The 22,118-nt window shown below is 47.0% G+C and overlaps 1 protein-coding gene across 4 annotated transcripts in view; it reads right to left on the bottom strand.

Moving 5' to 3' along the window:
• Positions 1 to 22,118, bottom strand: part of LOC105474728 (zinc finger protein 496) — a 32,105-nt gene that overhangs the window by 3,357 nt on the left and 6,630 nt on the right. For all 4 annotated transcript variants that reach the window (XM_011729555.3, XM_071073164.1, XM_024790634.2 and 1 more), the window contains 4 exons: positions 19,947 to 20,023; positions 7,335 to 7,467; positions 6,714 to 6,821; positions 5,498 to 5,611 (listed from right to left, as the gene is read on the bottom strand). In XM_011729555.3, coding sequence (XP_011727857.2) covers positions 5,498 to 5,611; positions 6,714 to 6,821; positions 7,335 to 7,467; positions 19,947 to 20,023 — 432 coding nt within the window. The remainder of the gene's footprint in view (positions 1 to 5,497; positions 5,612 to 6,713; positions 6,822 to 7,334; positions 7,468 to 19,946; positions 20,024 to 22,118) is intronic.

Here is a 22,118-nt window from a genome sequence, read left to right as displayed (position 1 = left end):
AGCCTGTGAGGAAGAAATCTTCAGCATAGGCCACGCTGTGTCCAGAGCATGCTGGACACTTTGCTCTCCCTCTTCCCAGCCATTTTCCCTTATCTTCACCCCCAACCCTTTTGATCTCTACCACCCCATCCCCCCAAGCTCTAGGAGTCTGTATTTATCCGTGCAAAGCCTTGGCCATTTACAGATCACGTACTTAACAAGGCATGGGGGAAAGCTCTATCAGGAGAGTGAAAGGCCTTGGGAGAGGAAGACTCTACACCCTACACATATCATGTGCTGGGCACCTGCATGCTCCAGCGACTGTGCTAGACTTCTGACAGGCACATTCCTATCTGCTCCTGGATGCAACCCGATGACCTATTGGTTGCCATGTCTACACATAAACTAAGGTGATCTGTCCCAGAAAGGAGGGCTGAAATGCTACTCAGCCTTGCTGGGCTGCTCAACAGTCCCAGACTGCGGGTGCCCCACGGCTCCCCGGCTCCCAGTAGCACCGCATTTCTGAGGCTACAGGTGGCGATGGGTAAAGCTGCTCTGGACTTCCTGCATCCTGAGTCTGTGATGCTGGGAAGGTGGAACCACGGGGAGGGGCTGGGTGGGCAGTGCAGAGCCCGGCCTGAGTTCCTGGCTTACGGAGCAGAGCCCATCATACAGGTGGCCTGTTTCCTCACTGCTGTGAAATGCAGAAGTCAAATCTAGAACTTGGGGGAGTGAATCAGGCCCTCCTAGATATGAGTAGGAACATGGTTGGTCTGGGCTTCATGGCTGTGGGGAGGAGAGCCCTGACGGGTCAGAGCAGCTCAGGACAGGATAAGCTAGACAAACGGAAGCAGCGCAAGGAGACACAGAGGCTATGGAGAGCAGAGAGATGAAGGGCAGTGGTGGAAGCGGTGGGGGCATTTGTCCATCAGTCACAAGGGGGTCGGGGGAACATGAGTCTGCAAGTGGGTACTGAGTCTGCCAAGAACCCAAGTAGTGTAGGAGGGAAATCACCAGATGAAGACATAGATTGTGTGTGTGTGTGTTTTAAATTTTTTGTAGTGATGGGGTCGCACTATGTTGCCCAGGCTGGTCTCAAACTCCAGGGCTCAAGCGATCCACCCATCTCAACCAATCCACCTGCCTCAGCCTCCCAAAGTGCTGGGATTACAGGTGTGAGCCACTGTGCCCCGCCGAGAAGCTATGTTTGACGCTCATCTCGACTCTTGGTTTTCTAGCTACAGGTACCTCGTTCCAGCCAGACAGCTTCTCAGAGCTTGGGTAACCTCGTCTATAAGGTGAGCATGACAGTGGCAGCCAGTCGATCTAAGGTGCTGGTGGGGCAGGTGAGGTCATGTGTGTGATGTACTCTGTGGACCTCATTGGGTGGAGACAAGAGCAAGGTGTAACTTTTACCAGGCTGCCGACAACATGGTACTTGATCGGCAGTTGGCTTCTGTTAATGGATCTGGGTGGAAGAAGAAAACAAAGTGACCAGGTGGGCCGCTAAGATCTCTTACTTGTTAACTGGGTGAGGAGACGGAATTGTGAGAGCAGACAGTGCGTGTTATTGTGTCCCTCTGAAAATTCACATGATGAAGCCCTAACCCATAGGGCCTCAGAATATGACTACTTGGAGACAGGGTCTTTCAAGAAGTAATTAAATCAAAATGAAGTCACATGGTGGGGCCAATCCAAAATCACTGGTGTCCTTCTAAGAGGAGGAGATTGGAGGCAGACTTCAACAAAGGGAAGGACCCTGTGAGGACACAGCAAGATGGGAGCCGTCTCCAAGTCAAGGAAAAAGGCCTCGGAAGACACCAGCTCTGCTGATGCTTTGATTCTAGACTTGTTGCTTCTGGAATTGTGAGAAAATAAGTTTCTGTTGTTTAAGTCACCCAGCCTGTGGTACTTCGTTATGGTAGCCACAGTAGACTAACATAGACTTTGGCCCAGGAAGTAGGGTGCAGCTAAAACAAAGACCAAAAACTGTCGAAGTCATTTTAGAACTAGGTAATAGGTAGAGGCTAGGAGAGTTTTGAAGTGCATGTTTAAAAAGCCTTGAGGAGGTGGCTGGTAGAAATACAGACATTATAGGAAACTGGAGAAAAGGAGATCCTCCAATTATAAAGTGGCAAAGAATTTGGCCAAAACTCTGTGGAAACAGAAATTGTAAGTGACGAACTTGGATACTGAGCTGAGGAGATATCTAAGCAAAGTGTCAAAGGCAAAGACTAGTTTTTTGCTGCTTACAGTGAAACGTGAGATGGGAGAGAAACTCAGGAAGGAACTGTTATAGCAAAAAGGAACCATGACCTCAAGATTTGGAAAATTCTGTCTGTCCATTCTGCAAAAAATAAGAAATGTGCGCACTGGGGAGACATCAAGAGTGAGGCTGGCTCATCATCTGTTGAAGAGATTCTGAGTGTGATTCATGGATCCAATCTACCATCTCAAGAGAAGCCAGGAACACAGATGAGGTTATCCAGGAAGGTCTATGGAGGACACCCTCGTCCGACGGCCTGCAACCCTGTGAACTACATGGAGGGCAGGGTTTCTGAGTGTTATACACCAGCAGAAACACTGCCAGTTGGGACTGACAGGAAAAGAGATGGGATGAAACAAAAGAAGGCTACTGGACTTCTGGGATTCTACAAACTGGCCGACAGAGCTATCTGGCTATGAATATGGACTATCCTTCAGGAAAAGGGAAGAATGATTCCAAAGGTGGCTCAGAGGGTACAGGGCTGCCGCTGTCATCACGGGACCAGAGGGTACAGGGCTGCCACTGTCATCACGGGACCAGAGGGTACAGGCTCAGGAGGTGAAGTCGTTTCCTTCTGAGTTCCAAAGAGCAGGGCCAGTAGCCTGCTGGGCCTGGAGAACAGAGAACTGAGCCAAAGGTTATTCCTGAGCCTTAAAATCCCATGGAAATGACCTGCTAGATTTTTTTTTTTTTTGAGATGGAGTCTCGCTCTTGTTGCCGAGGCTGGAGTGCAATGGCACAGTCTTGGCTCACTGCAACCTTTGCCTCCTGGGTTCAAGCAATTCTCCTGCCTCAGCCTCCTGAGTAGCTGGGATTACAGGTGTGTGCTACCACGTCTGGCTACTTTTTGTATTTTTAGTAGAGAAAGGGTTTCCCCGTGTTGGCCAGGGTGGTCTCGAACTCCTGACCTCAGGTGATCCGCCCGCCTCAGCCTCCCAAAGTGCTGGGATTACAGGCACGTAATACACACCTAGCCCTGACCTGCTAGATTTAAGACTTGCTTGGGACCCATTACCCTTTCTTCTCTTGGGTTTTTCTTTTGGAACGAGAATGGTCTATGCTATGCTGTTCTCACAGTTGTACTTTGGAAGCAGAAAACATCTGGCTTCACAGTTCATAGCTGGAGAGGATTTTGCCTCAGGATGAATCATACTTCAAGTCTAACCCATACCCAATTGAGACGTTGATATTTAGAGGAGATTTTGGACTTACAGTTGATGCTGAAATAGGCTGAGAATTTGGGGGCTGTTGGGATGAGGTGAATGGATTTTGCATGTGGGAGAGACATGAATTTTGAAGGTCCTGAGGGTGAGGTCTTACAGGGGATGAATTGTGTTCTCCCAAAATTTCATGTTGAAGTCCTAACCCCAAAGGACCTCAGAATGTGACTGTATTTGAAGATAGGCTCTTTCAAGATGTAATTAAGTTAACATGAGGACATATGGGTGGGTGGGCTCCACAGTCCAATATGACTGGTGTCTTTATGAGAGAAGATCAGGACACTGACAAACACAGAGGTAAGACCACGTGAGTACACAGCAAGGCAGTGGCCATCTCCAAGCCAAGGAGAGAGGCCTCAGAAGAAACCAGCTCTGCTGACACCTTGATCTTCTATTAGTTGCCTCTGCAATAGTGAGAAAATAAAATTCTGTTGTTTAGGCCACCTAGTCTGTGGTACTTGTTATGAAAGCCCTAACAGAGTAATATAGCTCACAGTGGACAACATCACCTCAAATCAGCTAAAATGACCAAAATTCGACGCATAATTTCTACAAAAGGGGAAATAAATCAAGGATAGTCCTATTATGTGCTATCAACACAACAATATGAAGAAAATTCCTTGGAGAAAGCAGATGAGACTGCTAGAAGTCTGCCCAAAACACCAGAGGGTAAGCAACATCTGGGAGTGTCCTGTGTGGGCGTGGATATAGAGAAGCAGACCTGTCACCAGCTATCCGGCATCAGCTGGCGGGAAAAGCCTTTTAGGAAGGCAAGCTGGCAGAAGCTACCAAAATAAAAACAGTGCCCACTCTTTGAAATCTATCATCTCTCCCTTCTCAGTAGCAACCCTTGGCTTCTGACTGTTTCAGAGCAGTCTGTGTCAGAGTCCAACAAGGGAAGAACGGAGTTGAAAACTCCTGTGTACAAATGAACATCCATCTATCTTCTAAAAGTATATTAATGGGGCTGAGAGACATGCTATGGGCAGAAAGAAGCTGGAGAAGATTCAAAGTGCATCACAAACATCAAGCCTGCACTTGAACTCCACGTGGACCCCAAATGAATGCATCACCCTTGGCATGCAGAGGTGGGCTTCTTAGAAAACCAGGGGTGGGCATCCATGCTTGTGGAGCAGGATCTCATCCTTTCAGATCTCCCACACTAGAAAAGCCCCTTTGTCCATGCATGAAAGGGGGCCAAGTACAAGATGCATGGAGCTGGGTCAAAATGGCACAAATCTTGCCTTCAAAAGCATCACAGGTAGAACACATAATGCGTGTGAGTCGGTCTCCATAGCTGCAGAAAACTACAGTGACACGTGGGTTCCGGTAAGAATCAGAGGCTTGGGTTTGATATTTAGAACTTATGAAAGACGGCAGCATTGCAGCCTCTGCTTCTGGAGGTGGTGACTTTTACCAAGACGACTCAGAGTCTACACTGTGGCTATTTCTCTGAAAGCAGGAATGGAACATACACTTTCCAAGAGTCCTGTGCAGCTTCAGTACACTAGAAACCTGCTCTTTAATCCCAGTTCCAAGACCCTGTGCCAGGATGTTGGTCATCCATGCTGAGAGAAGAAAAACATTCGCCACATCACCAACAGCACTACAGCAGCACCCTGCTTTGACACACCCTCCCTGGTCCCCAGAAAAGGCAAGGAGGGTGAGCCTGGGACTGGGAGTGAGCTGGAGAATGACCACAGCACAGAGGAATCTGGGCAAGCAGGTAAGAACACCACCGCAGCGGTCAGCGGAGATCCTGAGAAGTTCAATTCCTAACTGTCCCATGCCCTCACCACCGCACATTGCCATCACACACCCACATGCCCCCAACACACAGGTGCACCTGGGAACGCACACACGCACACATGCAGCACACCACATACACCATGTGTATGCACGCACACATGCATTCCACACCACCATCCCCCATGCCACACGTGCACACATACATTCATGTGACACACCAGATACACACGTGAACACACAGACACACAGGCACACACCCCACAGCTCCCTGGCCCTTCTTTACCTGGGTAGGTGTTTTGAGGCACCACCGTCTGTGGGCAGGCCTGGAACCCCGGCACCTGCAGCTCCTCACGTTTCCTCCTTTCTTCTACTTGGAATGGCTGGAGACTTGGAGAGTCTTTCCAGAGGAGGAAACGGAAAAATTGATTTGTCTTGCACCTACAGCACTACCTGGGAGGGTGCTATCTGAACAGATGCCAGGCTATGATCTGGGGGCGGCCCTGGGCTCCCTCCTGGGGACTGGCAGGGGGTGGCCACTCAGGAAGTGTCTGCTGAGCGAATGAACTTGAAGGCAGAATGGGCCAACTCCACAAACATGAGCTCTGAAGCTAGACAGAGTCTACGCAGATCCGGGTTCTACTCTACTTACTCTATGGCAGAGACAAGTACCTCCCCCAGCCCCGCATTTATTCCCACTTTCTGTGGTGGGTTTTCCGTAGTCATCACCACAGGCTTCTGCACACTCTGCACACATCCTGCACAAACAGCTTGTGCAGAGCCTACGGGGTAGAGATGGGACAGGAGCTACTGTGCTACGCCGTCTCTGAACGCTTGTTCCAGGTGGGGATGGTGTGTCAAAACCTTGTCTGCTTCACGCTCTAGGTCCCAAAGGGGAAGGAGGTGTGGAGCTGCTGATGATTCTGTCAAATTTCCTCCTGAAGGAGCAGGTGCCTCGAAGCACCATGGCATGGAGATCATGGGTGCAAGCGCTGGTGACACAGCCTGAAGGAGGGCTGGAAACTGCTGCTGCTGAGCCCCAGCACCTCCCCACACCCCAGTGTCCTCACAGCACCCCTGCACCAGGCAGATGGAAGACTAGACAGGTGAGGCACCTCAAAGGGCTGTGCTCGGTGCCCAGTTAGGAGGAGACACTCCCTCTGCAACCAGGCTTGTCGTGAGTATCTGACCTCACTCCTGGAGGGGCCGCTGTATGGTCAGCACAAACCAGATGTTACTTACAGGCAGAGGAGACAGACATTCCTATTATTTCCCAGTCCTTGGCTGAGGGAGTACAATCCCAATGCCTGGCAAAATTAAGATCCCCCATTCTTTCTATGAAAAGTCAGGGACAAGGCAAGACATGCAAGACCCACATAGAGTCTGGGGAAATGAAGAAGGCAAGTAGGGGCTGCAGAGAGAAGCCAGCAAGTGGGTTCATCTCTGGCTGCCAGCAACCCTTCACCCTACTCTGTCCACTCAGTTCCGGAATCACTACTCACCCAAGTAGGAGACCTGGGGCACTTCTTTCCCCTGCAGATCCTGCGGCTCTGGAACGCGAGGCTCATTCTCCTCTCTCTGGGAGAGATCCGGCTGGGCCGCTAGCTCATCTGTTCAAAGAAAAAGGCAGGATACATGTTTATTAGTAATCTGATCCTGCAGCAACCAGGGCTGGTCCAGAAGAGAAAAGGTGGAGGGATGCCCAGCGGGCGTGGCACCATCAGGGGCGAGAAGTGAAAACGCCAGAGCCGGCAGCGCAGGGGCAGTGGGGGCAGCACACGCAGGGAGAGCTATGGGCTTGGGGGTCTCTCTGAGGCTTTTGGGTGTAAAGCAGAAGTAAAGGGACGAAAGGGTAAGAGCGATGGAAGAGAAATGGACATACAGCACATGTTCTATTTGGTTCTGATAAGCCTGATGAGGTGAGACGGCAGGTGATCAGTCGGACACACTGCCTATAGGGCCGCTGTGTGCAAATGACTTCCCATCCAGGTTGGGGGTGAACAGAGAAATATGATGCAGGCCCCGCTTCCCTGATCTTATGGGACGAAGTTGACTCTTACTCCAAGTGAGAACCCCCTGCCCAGTTCCCTGGTCTTGAGGTACGGGGGGAAGTTAAGTCTTACTTGGAGGAATTGAGACCCCGCAATCCTCCCCAATGATGAACTCTCCATAGAAGCCAGTCTGGGCAGGATCTAGAAGGGACCAATCCTCTTCAGAGAAGCATAAAATCATGTCCTTGAACGGAGAAACCCGATTCTGAAAGCACAGTAGAACAGGGATGCCTCAGTCCGGGACGAGCTAGGTGTCTCAGTCTAAGTCCATTGAGGCTGTGATAACTCAATGCTGTAGGACAGGCAGCTTCTACACAACAGAAATCTGTTCCTCACAGTTCTGGAGGCTGGACGTCCAAGATCAAGGCACTAGCAGGCCGGGTGCCTGGTGAGGGCCCACTTCTTGGTTCAAACACAGGCATCTTCTGTGTCCTCACAAGACGGAGAGGGCAAGGGAGTTCTCCGGGGCCTCTTTTAGGAGGGACTAATCCCACTCATGAGGACTTTGCCCTTGTTACCAGATCATCTCCCCAAAAGGCACCACTTCCTAATACCATCATCTTGGGGATTACAATTTCAACACAAATTTTGGGGAGATACAAACACTGAAACAATTGCATTCTGCCCCGGTTCCCCCCAAATTCATATCCTTTTCACATGCCAAACAAATTCATTCCATCCCAATAACCCCCAAAGTCTTAATTCATTCCAGCATCAACTCAAAAGTCCAAAGTCCAACATCTCATTTAAATATTATCTAAATCAGTTACGGTTCAGACTCAAGGCACAATTCTACCTGAGACAAAATTTTCTCCAGCTGTGAACCTGTGAAATGAAACAAGTTATGTGCCTTCAAAATATAGTGGTGAGGCCAGCGTGGTGGCTCACACCTGTCATCTCAGGACCTTGGGAGGCCAAGGCGGGCAGATCACCTGAGGTCAGGAGTTTGAGACCAGCCTGGCCAACATGGTGAAACCTCATCCCTACCAAAAATACAAAAAGTAGCCCGGCGTGGTGGTGGGTGCCTGTAATCCCAGCTACTTGGGAGGCTGAGGCAGGAGAATCATTTGAACCTGGCAGGCGGAGTGCAGTGAGCTGAGATCGTGCCACTGCACTCCACCCTGGGCAATAGGGTGAGACTCCGTCTCAAAAAAAAAAGAACCCCCCCACACACACACACAGAGGTGGAATGGCACAGGATAAACATTCCAATTCCAAAAAAGGGAAATAGAAAAAAAAAAAAGGAGTAACAGGTCCCAAGCAAGTCCTAAACCTACAGGTCACAGCACATTATGGTTTACGGCTTGAGATTAATCTCGAGAATAATCCTTTTTGTCTTGATACCGTGCTCCCTAGGCCCACTGTGTTGGGAGGTGACCCCACCTTCCAAACCCACAGGTGGCACCTTCACTGGGCAGGAGTTGAGCCCCCAAGGCCCTGGGTGGTCCTGCCCCACGGCAGCCCCTAGTGAGGGCCTGCCCTCAAGGGGGTTCTCTGTGGTGGCCCCACCTCTGTGGCAGCTCCACCTCTGTGGCAGCTCTGTTCTCTTTCAGAGGTCCAAGGCTCTCTTGGGCTGGAACTTTGCTGATGGCCCTACCATCTAGGGCTTCAGGGGTGACTGAAGCGGGGCTCTCTGCTATGGTCCCCTGCTTGCTGCGGGTCTTGTGCTCTGGGCCTGTGATGGGCGGAACAGCTCTGATGATTTCTGAATTGCTTTTGGGGTCATTTTTCCATTTTCTTGGACTAGCTCCCAGCCTCAGTTTCAATGGCAAAACCTTTATCTTCTCTCCTAAACAGGCTGGCTCGCTCTTATCAACATAGGCTGACAAATATTCCTGATCTTTAAGTTCCGCTTCCCTTTTAAGTAACAGTCCCATCTTTAAATCACTTCTCTCTTTTCACATTTCACAAGCTGCACCTTCAAAACGTTGCTTAGATATTTCTGTGGCCGCATATCCAATTGCAGTGGCCTGTAAGTTCTACCTTCCACAAAACACTAATACATAAGCACAGTTCAGCCAAGTGTTTTGCCACTATAAGAAGGATAGCCTTTCCTCCATTGCCAACCACACATTTCTCATTTCCATCTGGGATCTCATCAGAATAGCTTTACTGTTCACATTTTCACCAACATTCTGGTTGAGAATATCAAATCTCCTCTTTTCTTTTGGAGCCTCACCAGAATCACCAGTAATAGTCTGTTCATGGGCTGGGCACGGTGACTCACACCTGTAATCCCAGCGCTCTGGGAGGCTGAGGCTGGCAGATCACCTGAGGTCAGGAATTCCAGACCAGCCTAGCTAGCCAAAATGGCAAAACTCTGTCTCTACTAAAAACACAAAAATTAGCCAGGTGTGGTGGTGCACGTCTGTGATCTCCACTACTCAGGAGGCTGAAGTTGCAGCAAGCAGAGATCGCGTCACTGCACTCCTGCCTGGTGACAGAGCAGGACTTCATCTCAAAAAAAAAAAATTGCCTGCTCACGGCAACACAGGCTTTTTCCAGCCTGCACTTCAAACCCTTTCAGCCTCTACCCATTACCCAGTTCCCAAGCTTCTTCCATGTTGTATTTGTTATAGTAGCACCCCAAATTTTTGGTGCTACTTTTCTGTCTTAATCCATTTGGGCTGCTCTAACAAAATACCGCAGATTGGGGACTCATAAACAACATAAATGTATGTCTTACAGTTCTGGAGGCTGGAAGTCTCCAGCTGATACCCGCATAGTTGGGTTCTGGTGAGGGCCCAGTTCCTTGCTCCATAGATGGCCATCATTTCATTGTGTTCTCACATGGTGGAAAGGGCAAGGCTGCTCTCTGAGGCCTCTTTTATAAGGGCACTAATCCATTTATGAGAGATTTGCCCTCATAACCTGATCATCTCTCCAGTGCCCCACCTCTTAATGCCAGCAGCTTGGGGGCTAGCATTTCAACATGTCAAAGTTGTGGGGAGGGGACACAAAAACATTCAGACCATAGCACTAGGGGAGCAGGGGGTGGAAGCTGGGGCTGAGGGAAGAGCCCAAAGCAACATGTGCAGATAGAAGGGAGAGAAAGGAGACTGACTACCCCAGGTCCAGGCTCCAGGGGACACACTGCTTTGTAATTTCTGCTCTTGGATCCACCTCATCCCTATCTTGTTTGGCAAAACCCAAATGGCAGCTACCTTGCTGGGTGGCCAAGGATGTGGAGAAACAGGTCTTCCTACTCTGCTGGGGAGGCTGCACATCCACCACTCCTATGGTGGGCTGCTGGACAATGTCCAGAAGTAACCAGCGTGCTCACCCCTCAATGCAGAGATTTCTTAAGTTTATGTCGCACATGTGCAATGTGAAGTCTATAAAAGCTGCTTCACTGCAGCACTGATCTAATAAATACTGGAAACCTTGACACACATCAACAAGACAGCGGATTAAGTAAGCTACAGAAACCTCCCAAGGGATGATCCTACACGCACAGAAAGAACGAAGGCCTCTCTGCACCAAGAAGGAATTCTCTTCAAAGTGTGTTGTTGCAGGAAAACACCTGTGCATGATGGAATCCAGATGGCCACCAAGTGCAGGGCGTAGGAGTTCCGAAGCTTAGCTGCCTCTGAAGAGGGACCTAGGACTCTGGGGTTAGGTGTAGCAGGGAGATTTTTTTCATAAACTTTGAATCATGGACCATGGGAATGTGTCAAAAAACTGATTTTAATTTCTTTCTTTTTTTTTTTTTTTTTGAGACGGAGTCTCGCTCTGTCGCCCAGGCTGGAGTGCAGTGGCGCGATCTCGGCTCACTGCAAGCTCCGCCTCCCGGGTTCACGCCATTCTCCTGCCTCAGCCTCCCGAGTAGCTGGGACTACAGGCGCCCACAACCGCGCCCGGCTAATTTTTTTGTATTTTTAGTAGAGACGGGGTTTCACCGTGGTCTCGATCTCCTGACCTTGTGATCCGCCCGCCTCGGCCTCCCAAAGTGCTGGGATTACAGGCGTGAGCCACCGCGCCCGGCTGATTTTAATTTCTATTTTTATCTTTATATTGTTTTAGACCGTCTGTCACCCAGGCTGGGGTGCAGCTGCACAATCACAGCTCACTGCAGCCTCAACCTCTGGGGCTCAATCCTCCTGCTCAGCCTCCCAAGTAGCTGGGACTACAGGCGTGAGCCACCACGTCTGGCTAATTTTTTACTTTTGTAGACATGAGGTCTTGCTGTGTTACCCAAGCTGGTCTCAAACTCTTGGGCTCAAGCAGTTCTCCCACCTCAGCCTCCCACAGTGCTGGGATTACCAGTATGAGCCATGGTGCCTGGCCTAATTTTTGTTTTAAAAATGATGGCATATCCATATAATACTAGGAAACCAGGAAAATAAAGCAGTCCTTTATATAATTGGAAAGGACCACAAAATAAAATTTTTGTGGAAAAAATAAAATTAACTCATAGGACTTTTATGTTACTAGTATCTATGTGACAAGCAAAAAAGGAACAGAATAATTTTTAAAACATGCCTTGTATCTGCCTACCTCTCTGGAAAACTATCAGTTACTGTCAGATGGTTTCCCCAGGTGTTGGGGCCAGGCATCCAGGACAAGGCTGGGAAGGAGTGATTTTCTTTCTCTATTTTTTGAGGAAAAATAGAATGAGAGGGTGGGGGTAGGTGAAGAAGAGAAATAAATAATGGGGAAAGTGAAGGAAAGGGTATTTGGAAGTCTCTGTACTGTTCTTGCAATCTTCCCTAACTTTAAAATTAATTCCAAAGAAAAAATTTAAAATAAAAATAAAGAGAATACCTCAAAAATTCTAAAACTGCATCAGGGTTTTGGAACAAGGACTCTTGCCTGTACATATGAAACACAGGCACAGGCATCTTGGTAAAAATTCTGACTCAGTAGGTCGGGGTGGAGCCTCAGAGGCTGCATCTGAATGAGCCCTGAGTGGACCTGCTGCTAGGAATAGGTCAGTGCGGAAAAGCCTCTGTCTTCCCAGGCTGTGCCACAGAATCCAAAACAGGCCTCGGGAAGCCACTGGATTTCCTTACAAGGACTTGTGGGAGACAACCTGATGTTGGTTTCTTAAACCATGGTTGACAAAAAATACAAAAGAATCCAGCACTCTGACAAGACTTCCCAGAAGGGTGTGTGTGTGTGTGTGTGTGTGTGTGTGTGTGTGTGTGCGTGCGTGTGCGCGCGCGCGGGCAGAGTATACATTAACAACAGATGGGCTGCTTTTTCCTTTCAGCCTTGGGTGGGGGTGTGTGTGTGTGTGTGTGTGTGTGTGTGTGTGTGTGTGTACGCGGGCAGAGTATACATTAACAACAGATGGGCTGCTTTTTCCTTTCAGCCTTGGGTGGGGGTGTGTGTGTGTGTGTGTGTGTGTGTGTGTGTGTGTGTGTACGCGGGCAGAGTATACATTAACAACAGATGGGCTGCTTTTTCCTTTCAGCCTTGGGTGGGGGTGTGTGTGTGTGTGTGTGTGTGTGTGTGTGTGTGTGTGTGTACACGCGGGCAGAGTATACATTAACAACAGATGGGCTGCTTTTTCCTTTCAGCCTTGGTTAGGTGTTTGAGAATCTACTTGCTATAGTGTGAATGTGTCCCTGAAATGTCTTGTGTTGGAAACTTGATCCCTCACGTGGCAGGATTGAAAGGTGTGGCTTTTAAGAGGTGATGAATGGGTTGTCATGGGAGTGGAACTGGTGGCTTTGTAAGCAGAGGAAGAGAGACCTGAGCAAGCGTGTCAGGACACTCAGCCCCTCGCCATGTGACGCCCTGCACCCACCTCGGAACACCACAGAGCCCCCACCAGCACGAAGGCTCTCACCAGATGGAGCCCCTCGACCTGAATCTTCTCAGCCTCCATAACTATGAGAAGTCAATCTATTTTCTTTATAAATTACAGTTTCAGGTATTCTGTTATAAGCGACAGAAAACTGACTAGTCAGTCATGGCATCGCAGGAGCAAACCCAGGTCCAAGGGCCAGGTGGGTGGACAGCCAGTACTCCAGTCACCTACAGAATCCGACACGGCCACTTGGCAGGATACCCAGGGAGCTTTTAGAACCATGAGGACCAGTGCTTACCTGTTGGTGGGGAGGATAAAAACAGGACAGTGATCTACAGCAGGGTCCTTTTAGTTGTGATAGATTTGTTTGTGAGGCACACAAATAAACTGGCAGAGAAAAGTCCAGAAGGGAGATCATTAGACCATGCAGAAGCTTCTCACATGACTGGGAACGAGTGGTATCTTTTCACTTCCTACATTTTGTTAATTTTTCACATGAGAAGGGATGGGGAAAATAGATAAACATGTCTATTTACGATTAAATCTTCAGAGGAGATTTTTCTAATGCCTCCCACTAGGCACAATGAAAACCCTGGCCATTGCGCATAAACGAGCACAGGAGACTCTGAAAGGTGGAGAGAGGGTGGCAGAATAGTCAGGGACCTTGGAAGAACATGTGCTAAGTTCACTGGTTTTTCTTTCCACCACGTATTTCCCTGACTTGAAGCCAAAGGAGCCAGCCACCAATAAATACCCATGGGCATAGACCAAAAAAAAAACTCCAACAAAAGCCTGCTCTCTCAGTCACAGGACCCGGAAAGGGGCAGCCGAGCCAAACAGATAATAACTGCTCTTCTCCACTTAATCCCATGTGAGAAAACCGTGGCCCCTTCTTACCAGCACCAGCGGAGAATGAGTGGGCAGCCTAGACTTCCACTCTCACCGGGTGCAATGAGGTTCCCTAACACCCCTGCTGGGGTGGTCTCACAGACGGCCAAACAGGAAGCTGGGACCTCCCCCACGGCTAGCTAAGAACAAGCCCCCTGCCCGCCCGTGGAGAACATGTAGGGAGCTGGAACTCCACTCCCACTCAGGCTTACGAGGAGCATCCCCACTTTGGTGCCCGGGAAGACCCAGGAGGAAACCTGACATTCTCTCACCAGGTAATAACAAGTGGTGGCCCACCTGCCCTTCTCTTGCTGGAGCAATGTCAAAAACAACACAGCACAACCAAACAAAACCAGCTACACCGAAGTTAAGGTCCAGAGTCTCATCACACAAAAATATGCAGGCAGAAAATCACTCACTATACCAAGAACTGGAAAGATCTGAAACAGAATGAACAAAGATAACCACCAACAGATGCCAACCCTCAGGCAACAGATATGTTAGAACTATCTGACAAAGAAGCCGTCATAAAATACTTCAGTGAACAATTATAAGCACACTCCAAACAAACGAAAAAACAGACACAGAACGTCTCAGCAAAGAAACAGAAGATACAGAAAATAATTAACTAGAAATGTGAACAGCACACACCACAATATGAGATAAGAAGCTCAGTGAATAGGCTCAGCTGAGGAGAGGACAGAAGAAAGACTCAGTCAACTTGAAGACGGAAAAATAAAGTTATTCAATCTGAACAACAGAGAGAATACAGGCTGGAAAAAAAAAATGAACAGAGTCTCAGGTACCTTTATAAATGACACAGTTTCTAACAAGAGATCTAAAACCTGTCTCCTTAGCACTCTGGAGAGGAGAAAGAGAGGGAATAAAAAAGTACTAGAAAAATCTAGCTCAAGACTTCCCAAACTTGGAAAGAGACATAAACCTAGAAATTTAAGAAGCTGAGCAAACCCGCTGGGGCACGGTGGCTCACGCCTGTAATCCCAGCACGTTGGGAGGCCGAGGCGGGCGGATCACCTGAGGTCAGAAGTTCGAAACCATCCTGGCGAACACGGTGAAACCCCGTCTCTACTAAAAATACAAAAAATTAGAGCCAGGCATGGTGGCACACGCCTGTAGTCCCAGCTACTTGGGAGGCTGAGGCAGGAGAATCACTTGAACCTGGGAGGCAGAAGTTGCAGTGAGCCGAGATTGTACCACTGCACTCCAGCCTGGGCGACAGAGCAAGACTCTGTCTCAAAAAAAAAAAAAAAACGTATTAAAAAAAAAAAAAGCTGAGCAAACTCTAAACAGGTTAATCTAAAGAAATCCATAACAAGACCCAGCATAATTTAACTTCTGAAAACTGAAGGCAAAAAAAAAGAAAAAAATCTTAGTCAGAGTAAAATAATACCTTCCTTATAGGGAAAAAATTTTTGAATGACAGCAGATTTCTCATCAAAAGCCATGGAGGCCAGAAGGAAATAACACAGTATTTTTCAAGTGCTGAAAGAAAACTGTCAACTGTGACTCTTTCATCTGGTGAAAACATCCTTCAGGAATGACGGGGAAATGAAGACCTACTAAGATGAGGAAAAAACAGGTAAGTCCATCACCAGCAGATCTATTTTAAGAGAACGGCTAAAGAAACACTCTAAACAAAAAGAAGGAACCTTGAAACATAAGAAGAAAGAAAACAGTAAGCCAAAATATGGGTAACAAATAGGTTTTCTTTTTCCTTTTGAGTTTTCTGAATAATGTTTGACAGTTGAAGCACAAATTACAACACTCTATGATGTGGTTCTCAATGTACGTAGAGGAAATATTTAACACACTGCATTATAATAGGGGAAGAAGGGTGAGGGTATGTAAAAGGAGGCATATTATATTTCTTTCTTTCTTTTTCTTTTTCTTTTTTTTTTCTGATGGGGTCTCACTCTGTCACCTGAGCTGGAGTGCAGTGATACAATCACAGCTCACTGTGCAGCCTCAACCTCCTGGGCTCGAGCAATCCTCTGCCTCAGCTTCCCAAGAAGCTGGCACTATAGGAGCGCACCACCTTTCCCAGCTAATTTTTTAGAATTATTATTTGTAGAGACAAGGTCTCGCTATGTTGTCCAGGCTGGTCTCAAAATCCTGGGCTCAAGCAATCCTCCCACCTTGACCTCTCAAAGTGCTGGGATTATAGGCATGAGCCACGGCACCCGAACAAAGGAAGTAAGTTTCTACACTTCACTCAAACTGATAAAATGATACTCAGTAGATAAGTTATGTATATATAATGTAATACTTAGAATAACCACTAAAAAGGCTAAACAAAAATATACATACACTCAACACCACACTAGGTAAATCGAAATGGAATTCTACATGTTCAAGTAACCCACAGAAAAATAGGAAAAAGGAAACAGAGAAACAAAAACAGAGCCAGAAAAATAGAAAGTCTTAAGCCCTAACATGTCAGTGATGACATTAAATACAAATGGTCTACACACATCAATTAAAACACAGTAAATGGCAGAGTAGATTAGAAAACATTATCCAAATATATACTGTCTAGGCCGGGTGCAGTGGCTCACACCTGTAATCCCAACACTTTGGGAGGACGAAGCAGGTGGATCACCTGAGGTCAGAAGTTCAAGACCAGCCTGGCCAACACGGTGAAACCCCGTCTCTACTAAAAACACAAAAATTAGCCGGGCCTGGTGGTAGTAGTCTCAGTTACTAGGGAGGCTGAGGCAAGAGAATTGCTTGAACCCAGGAGGTGGGGGTTGCAGTGAGCTGAGATTGCGCCACTGTACTCTAGTCTGGATGACATGAGACTCCGCCTCAAACAAAATAAAACAAAACAACAAATATATACTATTTAAAAGTAACTCACTTCAAATATAATAATGTAAGCAGGTTGACTGTAAAAGGATGGAATAAATATATTATGCAATTAGTAATCAAAAGAAAGAAGAGAAGCTATATTAATATCAGATAAGAGCAGTTCCTTACAAAACTAAACACGTACTTACCAACGATTGCATACCCAGGCATTTATCCCAGAGAATGAAGACTGATGTGCACATAAAAACCTGCACACAAATATTTAGAGCAGCTTTATACAATAATGACCCCAAAACAACCTGGATGTTCCTCAACCAGTGAATGGTTAAATGAACTGCTGGACCTCCATGCCATGGAATACTACTCAGCAATGAAAAGCAATGGACTAGTAACACACGCAACAACCTGAATAAAGCGCCACAGAATTGTGTTGAATGAAAACAGCCAATCCCCAAAGGTTACATACCATACTAATCCATTTATATAACATTCTTGAAATGAAACGACATTACAGAGCTGAAAAACAGATCAGTGGTTGCCAGAGGTTGAAGAGAGGGTGAGGGTAGGAAAGAAATGAGTGTGGACATTAGGTAACAGGAGATATCCTTCTGGTGAAGCACCTGTTCTGTATCTTGAACGTATCAATGTCAATACCTTGGCTGTGACATTGTACTACATTTACAGAAGACAGATTTTTACTCTATATTTTACCATTGAGCGTTTAAAAAGTTCACAGGATCTCTCTGTGTTATTTCTTACAATGGTATGTGAATCTATAATTATGTAAAAATAAGAAGGTTAATTTAAAAAGAAAAACAAAACTTCATGTGTACCATGTTCGTAGCAGCATTATTCACAACAGCCAAAATGTGGAAGCAATGCAAATGTCCATCGACAGATGAATGGATCAACAATGTGATATATACACACATGGGATTATTATTCAACCTTAAAAAGGAAGGGAATTCATGGTCGGGTGCAGTGGCTCACACCTGTAATCCCAGCACTTTGGGAGCCCGAGGTGGGTGGATCACGAGGTCAAGGGTTCGAGACCAGCCTGACTAACATGGTGAAACCCTGTCTCTACTAAGAATACAAAAATTAGCCAAGCATGGTGGTGGGTACCTGTAATCCCAGCTACTCGGGAAGCTGAGGAAGGAGAATTGCTTGAACCCGGAATGCGGAAATTGCAGTGAGCCGAGATCGAGCCACTTGCACTCCAGCCTGGGTGACAGAGCAAGACTCTGTCTCAGAAAAAAAAAAACAAAACGGAAGGGAATTCCGACACACATTACGACATAGATGAACCTTGAGGACAGTATGCTGAGTGAAATAAACCAGTCACAAAAAGGCAAATAGTGTACAATTCCACTTATATCAGGTATTTATAGTCAAATTAGTAGGGACTGAAAGTAGAATGGAGGTTGCCAGGAACTAAGGAAAGGGTAAATGGGGAGTTATTATTTAACATATAGGGAATTTCAGTTTGGGAAGATGAAAAAGTTCTACAGATTGGGTGTACAACAATGTAAATGTACTTAACACCACTGAACTGCATACTGAAAAACAGTTAAGATGGAAAATTTTATGCTATGTGTATATTACCACAATTAAAAATAGAAATTAAAAAAACACTTATAAACAAGATCTTCACGATGGCAACCTTTAGTGCACTGGGAAGAAACTATCAGAGTAACAAAACAACACTGACTTATCGAAATCTCTGTACTGTGCTCGCTACGGCATTTACCAGGGACTGCAAGAATTGAAAGATGAAGACCAACCTCAATAGGTACCGAATGAACAGCATCCCCTTGTGCGTTATACTGGTTAAAGACGCAACTTTTAATAAGAAATACTGGTTTTACCTCCTCATGTTTGGGAATGGTCACAGTACGTAGCAAATGCTGACATGTATGTGTTGAGCATCAGGGTAAACGGGCGTGTGTCACAGCTTTGGTGGGGCAAAAGCAAGTTATGGAGATGCCCCCTAACTGGGTAACCTGGCTCACTCCTTCCCATCCCTAGCCCTCCCTTCTCCAAGTTTGAAGCCATGTCGGCTGCACACAGTGGCTCATGCCGGTAATCCCAACACTTTGGGAGGCTGAGGCAGGAGGATCACTTGAGGTCAGGAGTTCGAGACCAGCCTGGGCAACATAGTGAGACCCTGTCTCTACAAGAAAATATAAAACTTAGCTGGGTGTAGTGGCATGCACCTGTAGTCCCAGCTGCTCAGGACACCGAGGTGGGAGGATGGCTTGAGCTCAGGAGTTTGAGGTTGCGGTGAGCTGCAACTGTGCCACAGCATTGAAACCTGAGTGACAAGGCAAGACCCTGTCTCTAAAAATAAAAATATAATAAAGTCATGGCAAATGAACTGTGCAGAAAGCAAACTGCTCAGTTTCTGACATTCTGCTGAGATATGATAATAGTGTGTCTACTGTTTTTCAGTTTTCTGTTGGGTAAGGAGCAACTAAACAAAAACAGGAGCCACACCTCCTGTTCCCACGGGAGGGGATGATGCTGTCATAACTAAATCTCATGCCAGCCAGTGGAAAGTATTAGGAGGGAAAGTGAAGGAGATACGGCCAGAAAACATGGTCAAAGGCAGCAACTGGGCTAGAGAGAGGTGAGTAAGATCACCTGCTGGACCAGCCCCCAGCCCTGACTCTGACTCCTCAGAGCGCCCGAGTAAGCAAGTCTTATACAAAAACACGAACGAGAACATTCGAGGAAATTCTGGAATGACTCACCATATAGATCTGTGACAGGACTGAAATTATCTGTGCTTTCTTCCCTCCACTTCCTAACATTTCTAAAATATAACCATTGCTGCGATGATTATTAAATTGAAAAATTCTCTGTAAAATGAAAGAGCAGAGAGAGCTCCTTTTTCACAAGAGGGGAACTTAGACACGCTGAGAGGCCCATCAGTGGGGACTCATGGGCCTTTGTTTCCTGCTATCGTCTGCACAAAGCTTCCTGAAGGTGGCCTGATGACAGTCAACCCAGTGAGCGGCGGCTGGGACCATAGGGCAGGAGGAGAAATGGGGCGTCTCTTAAGCCCACGCTCTGCCTATTTTAGCTTTTCTGGGCCTGGACTGAACATCCTGTGTGGCAGTCAGAAAGCTGGCTGGGGCCCTAGGAAAGCTGCCCTGTAGCCTACAGAGGCAAACGCGGGATTATCAAGGACTCCTGTAGAAACCACTCACCGGGGGTAGCTGGAGGGTGGTCACCTGCTGTGTGTCCCGCACATTCTCTTCCTGAAGAAGGAAAGCATCTTGCAGAACTGAAAGAGATCAGAAAATGGTGTCCCAAAGGGGACCAGGGCCAGGCCTGGTGCTGATACCTTCTGAGCTTCCCATGGCTCTTCACTTCCATTTCGGTAGCAAAGAAAATCACAAGAGAGGCACCAACAGGGAGCTGTTTCACGGTGCTTTTCATAAAACCCCAGTCTCTGTTCCTACCTGTAAAATGAGGATTACAAAATGCTGCACATGAAAAGCACTCTGTAAACCACAAAGATTGCTGCGACTTTGTTTCCAGATATAACAAGGGGGGCTGTAACAGAGAGTGCCTGGGTTCATGATGACACCGTCAAAAATGAACTCTTTCACCTCGGGTAGGTCCCTGGACCTCAGCATTGTTACCCAAACCATGGGAAAATAAAGGTTAAAACTCCATGGAGCTCAGCCATGCGTGGTGGTACAAGCCTGTAATCTCAGCTCCTCCTATTCTGGGGACTAAGGTGGGAGAATCACTGGAGCCCACGAGTTCCAGACCAGTATGGACAACACAGAGAGTATTTGTCTCTTAAAAAGAAAAGGAGAAAAAAAAAAATAGAAGAAGAAAAAGAAAAAGCCGTAGAGTTGAGGAATCTGTAAGAACTGTTAGGGTCTGGATGTGGTGACTCATGCCTCTAATCCTAGCTCTTTGGGAAGCCAAAGGGGGAGGACTGCTTAAGCTCGGGAGTTCAAGACCAGTCTGGGCAACACAGTAAGACCTCATCTCTACTAAAAATAAAAAAAACTGGAAAGCTGAAACAGAAGGATTGCTTGAGCCTGAGAGATCGAGGCTGCAGTGAGCCACAGCTACACCACTGCATTCCAGCCTGGGCGACAGAACATGGCTCTATCTCAAATGAAAAAAAAAAGTAAGGGCTATTGGCAATCAGAATTACTGTGGAACTCCATAAAAAAGAAGGAAAGTCCTGTCATTTGTGATGACATGGATGAACTTGAAAGACATGCTATGAACAATAAGCCAGACACAAAAAGAGAAATACTCCATGTTCTCACTTAAATGTGGACTCTAAAAAAGTTGAACTCATAGAAGCAGAGAGTAGAATGCTGGTTACCAGAGGCTAGGGAATGGGGGACTGGGGAGACACTGGTCAAAAGGTACAAAATTTCAGTGACATGAAAGGAGTAAGCTCAGGAGTCCTATTGCATAACATGGTGACTATACGCAGTAACAATGTACTGGGTGCTTGAAAATTGCAAAGAGGGTAGATCTGAAGTATTTTCACCACACGCAGAAAAAGGAGAGGTGTATGAGGTAATGCATTATATTAATTAGCTTGACTTTTTTTTAAGAGACTGGTCTCACTATGTTGCCCAGGCTGGAACAGAACTCCTGAGCTCAAGGGATCCTCCCACCTCAGCCTCCTGAGTAGCTGGGACTACAGGTGTGCCACCATGCCCAGCTAATCAGCTTGATTTAATCATTCACAGTGTGTATAGATATCAAAACCTCACACTGTTCACCGTAAATACATACAATTTTTTGTCAATTTGAAAACAGAAATTAAACAAAGAAGAAAAACTGTTACCACCGTAGGTACTCCTGAAAGAGCATTTGACACAGTGCCCTAAAGACCCTCATACAAAATGTAAAGTGTGGCTTTGGGACCATCTCACCAGCCTTATTTTGGGCTATCAGGGACTCTGCCACTCTTCTCCTGAAATTGGAAACTACCCCTTGTTGAGGCTTCTGCCATGAGCTACATTCCCTGCCAGCAGGGCAGCCATGTAAAAATGAGCTCTGTGTTTCCAACGGTACTCTTTTCTCAGATTAAGACTTGGAGAGCTGTGCTACAGTCTATTGGTTAACCCCAGGTCATATGTTAAGTCACTATCAAAGCAAACCCCAGAAGTCAGTGTCCCTGGCCTTTCAGAGCTGGGACACAAAGCCTGCAGGAAACAGCAGCTGCAAGAGTGGCTATGTGGAACAAAGGATGGGGTCAGGAGCCCACACAGATGGCAGTGCCATTCTAGGGGTCTCAGTGGAAGGCAGCCTTTTCACTGTATCTGAAGGGAAGCTCAGGCTGGATGGGTGTAGATTTGAGGAGGTGGTATTTTTGTGTGTGTATGTTCTATTTTAAG

Source organism: Macaca nemestrina, chromosome 1, assembly GCF_043159975.1.
Source record: "Macaca nemestrina isolate mMacNem1 chromosome 1, mMacNem.hap1, whole genome shotgun sequence".
Taxonomy (NCBI): domain Eukaryota; kingdom Metazoa; phylum Chordata; class Mammalia; order Primates; family Cercopithecidae; genus Macaca; species Macaca nemestrina.
The sequence above is the reverse complement of the archived record's forward strand: the minus strand, read 5'-3'. Positions and strand labels throughout refer to the sequence as shown.